Raw genomic sequence first — 16,827 nt, forward strand, 5'->3', positions numbered from 1 at the left:
GCTTCATAATCAGTTGCATTACCCCGCATTATTGCAATTCCAGGCATTCTGTGTAATTTCGTATTTATTCTGATGATGTAAGAGGAATAAAAAGTGAGGTTTATAGATCAAATTTGGTAGTCCATGTATGTGAAGAGAAAGTCTGAAATTTTAAACAAAATTTAAAATAAATTCCCACTTTCAGATAAAGCAGGTAAATGCTTCTCTATCATTCACAAGCGAAGGAGAGCACACAAACAAAGCTAATCTGAAATAATCAACAAAACAATAAGCCATTAAAAAGGAAAAAGCAGGTCAAAATAAATATCTGAACGGCAACGTATTCTCTAAAAATCCTTGAAAAAGACAAATAAACAATTGTTTCTTTTCTGTGTGACAGTTGCAGTCTGAAAAGTAAAAAATTACTCTTTCATACGTGTTCATAAACTGCATTTATAAACACTTCACATAACTAAATTATATTTGTTTCCTCCAGGTTGGCTGCCCTTGAACATTTTTCTCCTTCTTGCAGTTTTTTTTCATTTTTTTTTATATAATCCTTTCATGAAAGCAGGTCTTATGCATATGGCCCTGGTTCAGCTGCCAGCCCCACGCAGCAGGGCATTTAAGAACATGTTAAACTAAAGTTTTGTACGTGCTTTGGTACTTTTAAAAACTGGATACTTGGAGACAACCCACCAAAACGTTATTCTTACATCTTAAACCCATTTACGTCTCTTTATGAATGCTTTCAATTTGTTTTACTCTTGTTGGGCCAAATCCAGCTTGTTATTTACAGAAAGAACACAACAAGATTAATAGGCTATGGTCTGCACTAGCCTACACCCCTGCAAATTCATAGTGATCCCATCAATTCCCGTATAATTTCTTTGGATTCGTATCAGGTTAAAGCCCAAATCCAGGATAATGCCAAGCAGATGCAAACAAGGGCCAGCATATAAATGTGGAGAATCATGGCCAGAATAAGACTGGATCTCTTTATTCCAAAGGAGGAGGTAATGTTTAGATACAAAAAATTACATGGATTTACCCCTCCCCCATTTGGTAATCCACCACCATCCAAACACCAAATAGGAAATGATGTGGTGCCAGGGGAAAAAAAAATCAATTTATTTCATACGTGTTATTAAAGAAATACTGGATTGATATGCTATCCCAAGCACTTTGGTTCATTTGTGTGTGTCATGACAGGCACCCAGTACACTCTCTTCAAAAAGGAGGTTCTCCACACTAAAATGTTTCCTGTGGGACGCAGCATCAGTTTTGCCAGTATATGGCAGCTGCAGTGAACTTATGACTCCCTCTAAGGGTGTCTATTTTCTCCCTTTCTGCATTAATCCAGAATTACTGTTTCTCCTACCCTAGCATTCAAATGCAACAACCCCAAACACAGTTGTGTTTGCAGAAAATCACAGTTGTGCTAAGTCAGTCACAGTTGTGTTTCTAAGAAAAGATGTGCTTCCCAAAATGAAATCTCACGCTCATTATTGGAAGAAAAACCACCTCAAACACCCTAAACATCGCATATTACAATAAAACCAGCTTCCCGGTGCCCCTGATAGCTCCAGCAAGCACTGCAGCCCTGTGCGCAGGGTTTTTCACAGCGGTGCAAGAGGCAGGCGAGTCAGTTTGTCTCGCTATCTCATCATCTCTGCGCACACCTGTCTCTCCGTCCCCGTACACCCGTCTGCCTCTACTCTCCCGTCCCTGCGTGTTGCAACAGGGCCCAGGCGTGGACGCCTCTCCCCTTGGCACCCGCGTGGCGAGCTGTGCCGACGCGGGGCTGAGCCACCCTGGGGACAGCAGCACCTGCGGGGGGACCCACTGCAAGGGGTGCCACCACCGTGGGGTGGTGACAGGCCAGGACACGGGGATCAAAAAGCCCAGCTGGGGGAAGGGAGCAGAGAGATGTTCCCTTCTTCACTCCCCAGATGAAGTGTCTGTGATTGTAAAGTGAAAGGAAAACCTTTTTCCTCTTTCCTTTTCCAAGCTAGAGTCAGCTTTGCACTCGCCCACTTTCTAGTCCCTATCTGGAAGTGAATGAAAAGGAAACTGGTAGGTGAGGGAGCAGCCTTTGAGCTGCTTTATTTATGTATTTCCCTCCATCTCCTTCTTGCAGTTTCCCCATTGTGCAACCTGCAGGATGCAAGTGCCTGACACTCACCGCGAGATTTTTATCTCCCAGTGACCACTGGTATTTTACAGAATGGAGAAACTGAGGGAAGATTCAGTGAATTGTTTCATGTCACGAAGAGCCCTGTGACAGCAGCTTAATGCTGCTCCCATCCCCAGCTACAGTCACTAAACCAGCTCCCCTGCCACGGGGGGAGCGGCACAAAGAAAGCAGAATAGAATCACCCCAGCTGAGGTTCAGAAAACAAAAGGGAATTTGAACTAATAATGCTAGTTTCACTTTCTTATTCTTAAGTAATATGTGAAATACTGGACCTGAAGATTCTGCAGAAACTGGGAGAAATACCTGTCTGGGACAGAGTTAGTGGAGGGGAAAGCCCAGCCAAAATGGATCCCTGAGCGAGCAGGGAGGGAGATGAGAAGAGCAGGAACCTGAAGTGAGGAAGTGGCTGTGTGAAGTGGGTGAGGAGATTCATGGGAGGAATAGCAAGAGTTAAATACCACAAAAAAGGATGTTCAAAAAACAAACCCCCAAACCCTAACAGGAACCAGTAAGAGGTAAAAAATAAGTGAAAAGTTCCAAGTGAGAAAAAATTGGGAATTTTGCCTGGGCACATAACCTAATAACTTGTCTCCTAACCCCTTTAAAGGACAGAGAAGATAAATGCCCAAATCAACACAACAGCATAAGCGGGAGAGAAGAGTGCTAGAGGGAGCGTGAGCCCTGCCCAGCCAAGAAAGGGCTCAACACGCCTCCCGTCCAGCGAAACGCCAGCTCTGGTATCATCCTGCCCATGCGATAAAGGACAGCAAGGCAAGGACAGGACTTACAAATTAAAACTGGTATGAACCATACACTTAAATAAATTCGGTATGAAACTGTTACTCACTGCCAGCTACAGGGAGTGGATAATCTGATAGGTGCTTTTCTTCTCTAATTCTCTTGATTGCCTATGGGTATTGTTATTACTTATGTTGGCCAAAACATGACCATGCATCTGGATAGAATATACCGTAAGAAAAGCAGCTATTTGACAAAAATGTTGCAAACGTATTTGGTCTGGGAAGACTGACTCAATTCATTAGGCACAGTGATGTATTCGTTCTTTCGGGGTCTTCAATAGCTCCTACTTTACATGGCAGAGAATACCGCTACAATGTCATCACATGTTTTTGTTGGTATGGGTTAATCCACAAATCCTCAAAGAAGATCTGTTGTGGGTTATGCTGGATACTTATAAACATCTTCAGAGTTAAACAGCAAGTAACCACACCACTCAAATTTACTTTTCCTTTAATTGTGGCTGTTTTCCCTGCCCTCTGTGAGAATTGCTTTCTTCTCTTCCACCTACCAGTGAGTATCTGTGGCTACATGGTAGCTATAGGATTACACGCTTAGACCATGTATGCCACCGTCTACATGATTTGTACTACAACATTCACGAATTACCAAAGAATGTGGAAATCACCATGTTGGTTCAGAACATGGGTCCATCCAGCTGAGTGTCCTGTCTCTGCCACTGACCGTAGGTGGACACCCAGGGAAGAGTGGGCAGGCGCATGGGATACCTCTCCCCGGTACTCTCCCAGCTTCCAACCATTTTCCACTCTGGGGGTTTCCTGAGCTTGTACACATCATTGTGTCCACATCACTGGCCAAATCCTCTGGCAATTTATATGCTGCAAAACCTCTGGCTAGTACAACAGATATAAATCAAGCAGAATTGGAGTCACTGACAATAAATGAGAAAAAAAATATCTGTGATTTGGAAGACATATATGGGTTTTGATCTTAATTTGGGCTAAATCTTCCAGCAACATAAATTATCTGTCTGTTAGGCTGTCTCTGTTCTCCGCCATGCCTACGGAGTCTCACCACACAATGGCACGCTGTAATAAGGATAGATGGAGCACAGCCTACTTTGCTCACAAATCCAGTTTAAGAGTGAACAGCATGACTCTTTCACAGTGGAGAGGGACGGGATTTTGGAATGAGGCACTCCTTTTCAGCGGGCACAGGCACGTGGAGCCAGGCAGCCAGGGACAAGAAGCAGTTGAAGAAAATGCAAAGATGAGAGGAGGGAATGGGCTAGGCAAGGAGCAGACAGAGGTACAGATAAGGCTCTGGAGGAACTCTTTTATGGGAACTGATAGAAATTTGGGAGTCAGTTCAAGAGAAAAAGAGGAAAAGAGAAAACAAGAATTTATGCAGAAGAGACTCAAAGTTACAGCCTTTCTGGGAGAAGCAGCACCTCATCTTTCAGTGTCCTGGCCAAGGAAATAAGCTCCATTCGCTAAGGCCTAAGTACAGTGATTAAGTTGGTCCAAAATATCTTAATGAATGCAGATTGCTGCCCAGAGGAGCAGCTGTGACAATGAATTGTCTCTGACAAGTTTGGGACCCTTGGAATAAAGGTCCATTTTCTTCAGTATTCTGGAAGGCGACATGTGAAGCATAACAAGACCGATTGCCACTGATGGCCCAATGTGCAAATGTGTTAATTAAATATCTGTATTAGTGACATTTTATGACATGGTGACACTAATAGGAAACAAATTTTAATCAGATATTTGTCCAGTTCCTAAAATAGTGCCTGTATGACTATACCTGGGACAAAATGAAAAAGAATCTGTAAACATACTTACAAATATTTTGGATGGAGCATGCATTACTGAAGTACTCTTTGTTACTGCCATCATTTTAGATTTAAACTTCAAATACACCGTACTTACTTCTTCAGTACTCTATTAGTGCATGTTGAAAGAAGTTAGCATTTACACAGATCAAATCTAACCTTAAGAAAAATGTTCCTCAAATGAACAGACGAGAGTCATTTCTCAAAACAAAATAATCCAAGGAAACTTCATTCCACCCATCCTCTTGCCAGGGCGCACCAAATTTTCCAAGATGTTTGTTCCGTCTCACATAGGTACGTTTAGGCAGGAACACAAAGCAAATTATCGCTTGCTCCAAGGAGCTCCGTACCCTGCAGGATCTTTGCAGAATCCAGCCCGAAGAAACACAGCACTTTGAGAAAACGGAGCTGTCAAGCGAGATTTCCTTGGGCTTGCTGCCACACAAAATGGCAAATAAGAGACTTGATCCTGCACGGAAGACAATAGGAATTATAGGTGCTCAGCGTTTGTCTTCCGGCAGAGTTAAGGTTTCTCGGTACTTCCTAAAATCAGCTGTACTGTTTATACTTATTCAAAATTATATAGCTAAAAGCTTTGGTATCTAGCCACAGAGCTTTTATTTCAAATTGGCAATAATGTGACAAGATGTAACTCCTGAAAAAAAAGACTACAGTAATGTTAAAAATATCATAAAATATTATTTATATCAGGATACATTTGTTACCCCATATGACAATCATTCATATTTCTTGACAGATATAAACCTCTGCTTAACACATTAGTATCATAAATATTACCAGATATAACACTGTAATTTAATACCTACCAAATGTATTTTAAAATATTACTCAATTTAAAACTTTGGATTTTAACCAGATGTGTTTCCAGAAAATGATTCAGGTCAGATGCTTTTTTTCTTTCCCTTTTTCTGTGTGTGCGCGTTCAAAGTGGAGCATTACTCTGTGATTTATTGTACTGTGACTGTATGCCCCGAACCTAAAACAGCACCATGATACTTCATCCTTGAGGCTTACACACCTGCAGTCCAAACTAACAAGAGAAAACATCTACACGGCACGGCAGGAGTCTTTGAAATGTCTCTTTGCAGTTGCCTGGACACAGAACAGACTGGTAGAACAGGGAGGCAGCGGAGAAAGGGTGAAGACAGGAACTCCAGCCTCTTTCATCTAGAAAGGGGGGACCATGGAGAGATTAGAGGAAAGGATTTTGATTAGATCACTGGAATGTGAAATGATGCTTCCCAGGATTAAAATCCTATTTTAGAGCTACCAAACCGGTTACGTTGTTAGTCAGAATTTGGAGGCTCACGCAGCTCCATCCCTGCAGACGGCTACAGCTCAGCAGCACCCAACGCCACCCTCTCGCTGGAGCAGGGGGGTACCCCAGCCGGGCGCCCCGCACCTCCCCACCGCCATTCCTGCCGCTGCCGCGCAGCCACCGTCCCAGCAAAGGGCCGCCCTCCCTCGAAGGGTGGCACTTCTGAAGGAAAAAGGGGGTTTCCTCCTCAAAAGGCATGGCTGGGGCTGGCCCCACGACTGCCCCCGTGCCATGCTGCGGAGGCTCAGGGATTTGAGCCTCGCTGAGCGCCCGAGCTAGTTCACCAGGTGGAGGCCTGACATTTTCATAACCGAACACCATTAGTTTTATTCCCAGTACAGCCAACTAACAATTTGAAGGTCTATAGTTGTCGGGCTGATCATTACGTGGAACCCATTAACATAAAACCCGCCATCGCAATTAGTATCTTTGTAAGCAGCAGCCTCAGCAAAAAGTGGAAATGGAGGCTGAAACGATGGTGCTCCTCCAAACGAGGACGGCGGCAGATTGGGAAATAATCTGTAGCAATTGCTCTGCCGCTGTCTCTGCCGTAACTTCTCAAAAGACAGACAGAGCCATTTTCAAGTAGTCAACCCGCCGACTTGAGTGCCCACTAAATTCACTTGATGATCAAACACAATTTGAGAAAAAAAATCTACCTTCGCTCGCTTACCCAGAGGAATATTTTCCTCTTACAGATGAAGCGCAAAACAGTGCAAGTAGCCGTATTTGGGAAAACACCACGCAATGCATTGATTTCGAAGGGGACAGGGCCGGACCGTGGCATTGCGGGTTTCCCAGCGGGGACGAGGACCGCTCTCCCGGGGGAAGGCGTACCTGCAGCCCGGTGCGTGCGCTGCTTTGTGTCCCTGAGAGATGAGCCCGGTGAAGTGTGCTGTGCTTCTCAGGAAAGGAACGAGGAAAACCTCCGTATTTATAGCAACATGATTGTTTAGAACAAAATAAGTTATTTCATCCTTTTAATCTGCGTTTCTATGGATATCCTGCGCGGAGCTGTGACCTGATGGTCCAACCTTCCCGCCAGCCGGCCCCTGCGAGGCGGCGGTCCCCGGCAGCGGCCCTGGGACCGAGTGCCCGCGGAGAGCCCAACGCGCCCCGCGGACAGAGGCGTTCGCGCCGCCCCGCGCGCAGGGGACGCGGTTGCCCTCCCGTGCACTTTTTTCACCGCTGTTTCCCCTAAACTCTTTCCGTTCACCTCATTTTAACACCGCGGGTTCCCCGAGCGGGATAACACCCTTCCCGCCGCGCTCGGCGACCATTTGCCGCGCGCGATGCTCTGCCCTTAACGCGGCCGCACCGCACCCGCGGGGGCTCCGCGCCGCGCGCAGTGCCCCCCTCTCCCCCCCCCCCCCCCCCCCGGTAGCACCCCACATCGCCCCGTACACACACACACCCCCCCACACACACACACCGCACTGTCGCCGCCCGCGTCCGTGTGTGTCGCCCCCCCGGGGGGGGTGTGGGTGAGGAGGTGTTGCGTCTGCCCTGTGAGCGCGCGGGCGCGGCGCTTCCCCCCCCCCCCCCCCCCCCCAAGGCGAGCGCACGGGCTGAGTCCGTGTTCCGGGCGGGCGCGGGCTCCAGGCCGGGATTTGGGCGCTCCCTGCCCGCCTCCCTCCCCCGTGCCCCCCCGCCCCTCCTCCCCCCGGCTCCCTCCCTCCCTCCCTCCCTCCCCCTCCCTCCCGGCTCCTGAACTCCAGCCCCTCTCTCTCTATCAGCCGCTCACTCTGTCTCAATATGTCTCAAGATGGCGGCCAATGTGGGATCGATGTTTCAATATTGGAAGCGCTTTGATTTACAGCAGCTGCAGGTCAGGCTCCCCCGCTCGCCGCACCGGCCGGGCCGCGTCGCCGGACCCCCCCCCCCCCTTCCCCTCCTTCCCTTCTCCGCCTTCCCTCGGGCCCGGCCTCCCCCTCCTCCTCCCGCTGCCGGCCCGCGCCGCCTAAAGGGAACCCCCCGCTCCGCCCGGCCGCGGCGCTCCGCTCCCTCCGCCTCCCCCCCCCTCCCGCCATTGATCACCGGCCCCATCGGAAATTGATCCTCTTTGTTCAATTCATCGATCAGCCCAAGATGGCGCCGGAGCCGGCGCTACCGGGGCCGTCGCCGCTTCGTCCGCTCCGTCCCGGGCTGCTCTCTTCCCCGCTTCCCGTTCCCCCCCGTCAGCGGCCGGGGCCGTGCGGGGCGGCCGGGGCGGCGGCGGCGCTGACGGTGCGGCCGCTCCTCTCCCCCCGCCTGCCCGCATCCCTCCCTCCCTCCCTACCCCCCCCGCCCCCCCGCCGCCTGCCCCTTCCCGCCGCCGCTTCCCCGCCGCCTTTTCTCCCGGGGAGCCGGGGAAAGTTTACCGAGTGCTGGGACTTTGTGTGGGGGCGCAGGGAGCCGGCCGGGCTCGGCGTGCAGGCGCGGAGCGGCGGGGGCTGGGGGCGCTGTGGTGCCGGCCAGGCGGGCGCTCCCCCGCCGCTGCCCGACCGCCGCCGCCGCCGCCGCCTCGCCGCGGGGTGCCGGCCCTAAGCAGGGGGGCTCCGGCCCGCCGCGCTCCCGCTGGCACCGCGCCCGGGGTGGTGGTGGTGGTGGGGGGAATCGGCGGCGGCGGCGGCGGGGGGGTGTGAGGGATGAGGGATGGAGCCGCGGGGGCGGGAAGGGGGCGAGCGCCCGGCCTTGCCCGGCCCGGGGAGGGGGTGCGCGCGGCTGTGTGAAGGGGGGGGGGTGTGCGGGAGGGCAGGGGCAGCGCCGCCCGGGGTGGCTCCCGCCGGAGGAGTTGGGGGGGAGACGGCACGGCCCGGCCCGGCCGGCGGCGGAGGGGCATCTCCCCGCGGCGGCGGCGGCGGGAGGCCCCGGTTACATAATTCCCGGTGTCTCCAGCCTGTGCCGCTGCCCGCGGTCTGACAGGCGGGCGGAACGGCGGTGCGTTACTGTGCTGCCTCATAACAGCCGACGAGCCCTCTTCCCTCCCAGGGAGAGTCGTGGCTCCCCCTCGCCCCTCGGCTGCGTGCCCTGAGGACACTGCCGATCCGCTATCTGATACAATCGCTGGGGGACAGATAAGGCCGGGGGGAAGGGGGGGGGGGATACGTTGGGGGGGGGGGGGGGTGTTTGTCAAACGATGAGTCGGTGCCGCTCCCGCCGCCGAAGGGGATTGCACCATGCGTGTTTCTCCCAGTTGATTGGCGCAGGAGAGCGCTGCCCTGCCTCTCCGAGCCCTCCGCTGCCTCCCGTTTAAATAAATTGGCTCCAAACCCGCCGGCTGCCCACCCCGGCCCCCCCTCCCAACCCACCCCCCCGGAGCCCGGCGGGAGCGCGGCGCGCTGATGCCGGGCAGAGCCGCGGCCCCGCTGGAGGTGAGGGGATTTTGGGGGGAAATGGGGGGGGGGGCACACACAGAGGGGAGCCGGACCCGGCGCCCACCGCCCTCCCCTGCCCTGGGGGGGGGGGTGTGTGTGAGCGAGCGGGAGCGATGCTAAAGAAACCCCCCCAAAAGGGGAAGTGCTGTGTAGGAGCTGTGGCAGGAGGTTGGTCCCTTCTGACTCTCAGGTGCATTGGGAGGTGGGGTAAAGTAGCGTTTTGTTTCAGGCTTTTCTTTCCTTCCCCCCCCCCCTTTTGTATTTTATTGTTTCTTTTAAAGGCTTTGGATTAAGGTAGACTTGGCTGAACTTTGCTAACTTGAAAGGGTTCTTAATAGCGACCCAGAATACCTACAGGAATACAGAAAACGAGATCCAGATGTAGAATTGTATAAAATAAAATGGATTAAATTAAGATGTAGTTAAACAAGGTCTGACATCTTTAATTGTGGTCTTTTGCTTTTGCCTCTGTGCGTGCGGGGTTGTACTTGCTCAGCGTAGGAAAAATAAATGCTCCCAACGTCTCTGCCGTGGTGTTACATTTAACAGTGAAGAAGTCTAAATATTTCCGATAAAAATAAAGCCTTCAGAAATGCTTATTGATTAAAACATATTATGCTAAGGTATCTATCATGTAAATTAAATTCTAAAATGTAATGAACGCAGCCAAATGGCATTTTGATAGATTGTTCTATTCTGTTTTTAGTAAAAAATAGCTCACTTTTATCATAATTTAATTCCTGTGCATACTGTAAAACCTGTTGTGGAGTATCACTGTACAAACCTTAATCTCCTTTTTGCAGACTAAATGTGACAGTCTGACTTGAACAGCTTGTAGGTGCTCCTTTGAAGCATTCTGGTAACGCTAGCTTAAAGTTGTTTGAACAATATTCATTACCTGCTTTTGAGGACTTGTGATTATTTATACGTGTTGCGGATTGAGGCTTTTTGGCAGGTTTGCCGGGCAATCCGTGTGCAGTGCAAAGTTTATTAACTTTGCAGGCAGTCTGTCTGTGGAGAGCCCTGAAGTGACCAGGGAGGTAGAAGAGTACCTTCATCCATATGCAGAATAGTTAATTTGTTTCAAATTAGCTTTTTATTTTTTTTTTTATCCACCCATCTGCACCAAGAGGTAGTGTAATATTTACTCCCACTTGCAGATGAAGCAATATGCTATAAAAACTATCGTTCCTGAGGATGAACTTCAGTCTTACAGAGCTATCCATACCTCGTTTGTGCTAACGCATTTCCAGTGTGGAATTATAGAAAACAAAAATACTTTCATCTGCACTTCCGTTACGCTATTCCAGAACAAAAACCTGAAGGATTTATGCTTAATGCAGTTCCACCTGTGCCCTGTAAGCTCCAGCTCTCGTAGCTCTGGGTCTAGATGGCTTTGAACCTATCGTTTTTCTGCGTGAGAAAGTTGTGAGGAGCTGAGGCTGTGTCGTCCCGTGTTGCTGGCAGCAGAGCGTCATGCGCCCTGTCTGCTCGCAACTTCCTCTTCTACCTTCTGATAGAAGACAGCGTTTAAACTGTTGGTGAGCTTCAACCTGCCTGGTAATACTAAGCGGCAGGTTTCTCAAGATTGTATCAATATTAATTAAAAACAGAGCCAGGAACACTTTAGGGTCTGACTCTTTTAATTATTTATTTCCTTTCACTAAATAACCTCTTGTTTATAGGAAGAGAGATTTCAAGAGTTAGAGGCAGGATTAAATAATTCAGAACTTGGATTAAAGAACAAAAAGCTCTGTTCACAAATGGAATATGAGATGCAAAAATGGCAGTTTCCTACAGGTATCAAACGTGGCTCTTCACTTGAGACCGCACCTGAAAGGCATGTGGCAGAACACTTAACCCTTTTCTCTTGTAAAGGTTAGTTATATTTCCTAAAGAAACGGTGGAATTAGCATGGCGTTTCAGCATCGGTTTGCCGTGTGGTTGAAGATAGACCCGTGTTTGATAACTGATGGATGGCAAGGGAATTGCAGTGCCTTGAGAAAACAGATCCCTGCAACCAGTGAATATTGTGGCAATAAATGCAAATCAAATCACTGGAGAAATGCTGTTGCCCTCCAGTTAAAACTGCATCTCCTGTTTGGAAGCAATTGTATGATCTGAATCAGGCTGATGTACAGCAGCGTGAAGGTTACCCGCTGTTGCGTGGTCCTGTCCCGAGGTTGTAGTTTGTGGTGTCACCGTCACCTTCATCGTAAAAACAACCCCTTGCTGGAGAACAGCAAAACAAGCGTTGTGGTCCTGTGGGTACAGCATACAGTCCTCATTAAGATTTTGCTTAACATTTCTGAATATTTGTGTGTATCTCTATCAGAGGAGAGGCAGGTGGTCCCGCCGTATCTGTTTGCCCAGCAGTGAGTCTAGCTTGATCTAACTTGAGTCTGCAGTATGAATGGATGAAGTTACTACCTTTTGAAAACTAAACGAACGATGTGTTGAAGTATTTTGACAATAAGCACAAGTCTCAAAGTGTCATAACAGCTTTTTAGGACAGGCACCCATACTGGTAAAAAATAGTTTCTTCTTGCTTTTGAGCAAGCGGCATTACTTGTTCCTATTGAGCTCGGGAATGAAAATCTAAAGCCAAATCTTGCTCGCGCATTTCTGTTTTTAAAATCTCATCCTAGTATTGCATCATATATGATTAAAGTCAGGATGTAGTATTAGTTCTACACGTGCTATGACTAATTGTTTAAGGTAAACCATTGATCTAATAACATTATAAAATTTGTAACAAAATCTGGAAAAACTAAGTAGCAATGAGTAGCTTTTAAATACTGAAGGGCTTCTATTATTTAACTAGAAACAGGTGGAGATTTTGGCATCTTTTAGTTGTATCTGATTGTACCAGAGCACAAGCTGATTTGCTTTAAGTGAAGGAGTTAACATGCTTCATCAGAAATGGGATTAGCGATCATATCTGAGTGTTTTAATTTTGTTTATCTGTGCAGGTCACTGTAGAACTTGTAGTTTCTGTCCTAAAAGTAGACGGTCCTTTACTATTTATAGTGGTAGTTAAATGTGTATCGAGAAAAGAGTCTCTGGCAACTGTAGATGTGTTTCTGCTCCTCCCCACCTGGTCAGAGATGTGTAGTGAAAGCGGCTTGGTAGTCCTTCCAAGAAGATGCATACGGGGAACTGAGAGGAGTGTAAAAGCCACCGCTGTTATGTTATGCTCCGATAGGTATCCTTGCTTCCCTGCAGCAGGAAGGCTGCGGCTTTTTGTGGTGGTCAGGGTGATGTCCCTGGACATCCAACACGCACGGCGTACTAGAAGAAAGGCCCTTGTTGTACTTCTGGCTCGAGAATTTGGCTTTCACAGGATTCCTTGAATCCTATTCCTTGAGTCCTGTTCCTTGGAAAGAATTTTCTGAAAGCTTTTCTAGCGCTCTTCCCTGTTCCTCAAATGAAATAGTGCCCATCTGAAACATGGCAGAATTAGTGTGTGTTTCAATCGCTCTGCTCTTAAGCCAAGTTTGTGGTTAATTGGATAATGTATTGAGAAATGCAGTAGTGAGGATTTGGAATACGGTAATGGTTGGGATTTTTTTGAGAAAAGATTGCACTACTTGGCTGCGTATAACAATACCAAATAAGTAATGGGTGAAACATTTGCTATAGAAGAAATTACACGCAGTCTAAAATTCCAATGAACAATTATTCTTTATTTGCAAGCTAATTTGTAATGCAAAAAGTGGATGTAGAAAAACACATAATCCAAAGTTTCAGTTTGATCACACTGAGGCTGAAAATAAAGGCAGTTTATTTATTGGATAGAGAACATATATATATGTGGATGCTTAATATTTTTTAAGACACCAAGCAGGCAGTGCTCGTTGACTTGTGGTCCTTTTTATGTAAGCAGGGTAGTAAGTTCCCTTCTTGTATATTCAGGTTTCTCTTGCACGTGTTCTTTGCATTTTATTCTTTGCTTGTCTTTGTGCCTGGTTGTTTCCCATACACTTTATGGGCAAGGTGTTGAAAATGCAGTGTTTTCTGCATTGAGAATACGGTGACGATGTTCCAGCACTGCATGAGGGAGTAGGAAGATGGGAAGCTGAGAAGGAGAAAGCTGGAATTGGGGTAGTTAGCAGAAGACGAGGAGTCTAGGGTGAAGAGATCTGTACAAGAGTGCTCACCCGTGGGATTGCAGGTATGGTGTTGCATTTACCAGGAAAGATGAGAGAAGCTTGGACCTCGTGATCAGAAGAGTTAATGTCCTTACTCATTTTGTGACATACGTGTTCTCAGCTTGTTTTTGTTGTTTCCAGTTTGACAAGGCAAATAAGTTAGTAATTTCTGCTTTTATTGTTAGTTATAATGAAGAAAATACAGTATATTACATTGCTTGGGTTGTGAAGAACATGGAAATCCAGAGAGATAACTGGATGTTAACAGCGGTAAGTTTTTATAAAAGGTTAAGCGCAACGTGTGCAGATGTGGGGTGTAGGTTGTTGGATGTAGCAGTGGCCCTCCCTGTTGTCGAACAGTAGTAGCTTTTCTGGGAAAGCAGTAGGCAGGAAAGAATTTGTGCTAGATGCGCCGTGGTTCCCTGATCGTGCCCGTGTTTTGACTCCGGCAGGATACAGCAGTTCTTACTGCGCTGTTACTTACTTGGTCACTTCTGTGACTCAGCAGAGTTAAGTATTTAGCACGAACAAATGTATTTCTTGGTCTGAGGGTGCCACAGCCGGGCCGTGGCCTGACGGCTCTGTGGGGGGATGTGTTGGAGCAGACATAGGTTTGAAGTTGGAGCCTTTCAGACTAGTATTGTCTCATAGCTTTTTGCCTGGCTGGCGATTCGCTTGCTTCCTTGCCTGGCAGTAATTTGAATGCCTTTGTCGACAGTTGGGGTAATAAGGAAGTTTCTGTGGGGGCTGGAGTTGTGCTGCTGTTTCACGGGGTGGAGGGAGGGAGGGGAGGCACTTGTCTGCCCCCGGTCGGGTTCACGGACCCACACTGATCTGCTGTGGGAAAACAAGAGGTAAAGATGCACAAAAATATTTAAGCTGCCGTATTTAGATGCTGTAAATTTCCCCCATATCTTTGTGTTCCTGGCTGTGAGCCTTTTAAGGCATGTAGAGGTGTAGGCCATGGCTGTCTCTGAGACTTTTTCAGAGTTGCTCATACATCAGAGCTGAGCAGATCCTGTTGTTCCTATCTTCCTTGTGTGGAAATGTACCTTAACGAATAAGCAAGCCTGGACGGAACAGCAGCTGGAAGTACCAGTGCAAGGTTTCTGTGAAGGATATGAAAATTTAGGCCAAATTATTGGGAAGTGGCTGGACTAATTTTGCAGTTGAGGTAGACCTCTCATCTCGCTGAATCCAGCGATCTCACGCTTGGCCCGTGGTCAGGGGAGCCCTGGTGTGCCTTGCACGGGCGTACGCAGGTGAGACCGACCTGTGGTCTATAACTCCTGCTGACGTTTAATAGTCTCCCTTGAGCTACGGAGAGCGGATGGTCCTGTGCTGCTGCGTTACCTCATCGCTGTGGGATTGCTCTTACGGGTCTGGGGTGCGCGTACGTACAGGGAGCCTGCATCACTGCTGGTGCTTTCGTGGTAGAGGTCTTTCCTTGCTGAGAAATGTTGGCTGCAGCCTGTGGCTCACGTGACAAGCTGAGGACAGTAATGCTGCAGGGAAGTAAAAATGAAAACAAGTGGAGTGGGGGAAATGACGCTGTTTAAAGGATTGGGTGGGATAGAGGGAAGTGGTGAAGAAAGGAAGGAGTTAAGGAGTGAGCTTAAGCCCGGGACTTGGAAATGAAACTTGTTGCAGCGCAGTTGGGAGAAGAGGAGAGCTTATTTTAGAATTCGTATAAATATTGGGCAGTGCAGCTGGGGAGCACGGAGGGTCTCCCAACAAACGCCTGGCTGTAGTGTTGCAGTCAAATCCAGCTCACCTGAACTCGCTGAGCGTATAAAAGGATAGCCTGGGGTTTGCTGCCAAGCTGTTCTTGTGGAAACGTCCTGGGAAGATTTGTACGTGAGATACCAGGGTGGTGGTATGACTTCAGAGTACACTGACAGATTTTTAATGTCGTCCTGTGACAAATTAGGGCTTATGTTCCTATTAGACTTAAATAGCTTTTAACCACTTGGATGGTATTTTAAGGTATTATGAATAGTCGAAGCATTCTTACTGTTTCTTACTTAAAAAAAAAAAAAAAAAGAAAAACAACAACACACACAAAAACAAAATAAAAAAACCCAAACAACCAACTTAATAGCTTTTGACTTTTTTGTTTTAATGAAGACTCAGACTAGATATATCTTAGATACAAAAAGGTCATATGTTTTGCATGGGAATGCCCCGGCTTATTCCTATAGAAACTAGACTGCAAAGCTAAAAGGTAGTGCCACAGCTGATGAAATGTGTGGAAGTTTGATGGGTTAAGTTTTACTCCTTCTGCTCTCTCTGGTACCTCTGCTTGGTATTTGAGGTTGCATGGTGTTGCTGATCCATTATTTTAAGGAAAACAATAGCTTTCTCTAACCAGAATGGCAGGCTTCAGCTGGTAGGCATCAGCCCATCAAAAATCCATCACCGCAAATACTTAATTTGGGTGATAACGCTGTGAGGGACTGGTACTAATGTACAAAGCCTTTAATTGGTTCGGGTTCAGTTTGAGCGGTAGTCACTGGGTAGTAGTGGTGACTCTGGAGTAAGTTGGGAGTTCCAGCCGTGCTGTTAGCGGCGGGCACGTGCCTGTTCCCAGCTCTGCTGTGGCTCTGCTTCGGCCTCAGAGCATGTCCCTCGGCCCCCACTGGTTTGCTCCTCCGCCTGGGAAACATTGATAATGCCTCTGACCCCTCTTGGGGAGCACTTTGGGATACAAGATTGTGAGTGAGCACGTAATAGTCCTTTTTGCTACCCTTAATTCTGTGTTGTGGATAAATAACTTAGTTGTTAGATTTTCTGCACTTTTGTCAGCTTTCTTTTTAAATGAATTAAACGGAGGATATGCTACTGTTGATTTGTGGTTACTTTTCAGGCCTGTCGCTGGAAGCAATGTCTATCGAAATGAGTGTGAAAAAAGAACCGAGTAGTTGGGTGTCCTAAAAGAACTTTGTTGGTGATTGGTACCAAATCACTGGGAGAAAAATGTTTCCCGCAGTTGGTTACAGAGTTATAATCTGGAGTTAGTCATACATACACACACTCTTACTTTAAAACATACCTCCATGTTCTTTGGTGTACTGTTTGAAGGCAAGATATGCCATTTATCAAGTTTTCCTTCAGATTTCTCTGTACATTAAAGGCTGCTTAATTACGGGCACCCAGTGATATGAATGTTGAATTTAATATTCAACAGTTTGTGGTTGCGTCGTTTAAAACTG

The 16,827-nt window shown here is 47.7% G+C and overlaps 1 protein-coding gene and 1 long non-coding RNA gene across 4 annotated transcripts in view; one reads left to right on the plus strand and one right to left on the minus strand.

The window, feature by feature from the left end:
* Window positions 1-4,820: 4,820 nt before the first annotated feature.
* Window positions 4,821-8,525, minus strand: LOC309679771. The gene is made up of 3 exons (XR_014269848.1): window positions 8,469-8,525; window positions 5,809-5,957; window positions 4,821-5,238 (listed from the first exon to the last, which is right to left on the minus strand). It is a non-coding gene; the product is annotated as an uncharacterized lncRNA (long non-coding RNA).
* The window catches only part of CUX1 (cut like homeobox 1), a 285,607-nt gene continuing 276,601 nt past the window's right edge, over window positions 7,822-16,827 (plus strand). For all 3 annotated transcript variants that reach the window (XM_082493164.1, XM_082493162.1, XM_082493163.1), the window contains exon 1: window positions 7,822-7,936. In XM_082493164.1, coding sequence (XP_082349290.1) covers window positions 7,874-7,936 — 63 coding nt within the window. In that variant the 5' untranslated portion in view covers window positions 7,822-7,873. The remainder of the gene's footprint in view (window positions 7,937-16,827) is intronic.

This window comes from Vanellus vanellus (assembly GCF_965231255.1).
Source record: "Vanellus vanellus genome assembly, chromosome: 19".
NCBI classification, from domain to species: Eukaryota; Metazoa; Chordata; class Aves; order Charadriiformes; family Charadriidae; genus Vanellus; species Vanellus vanellus.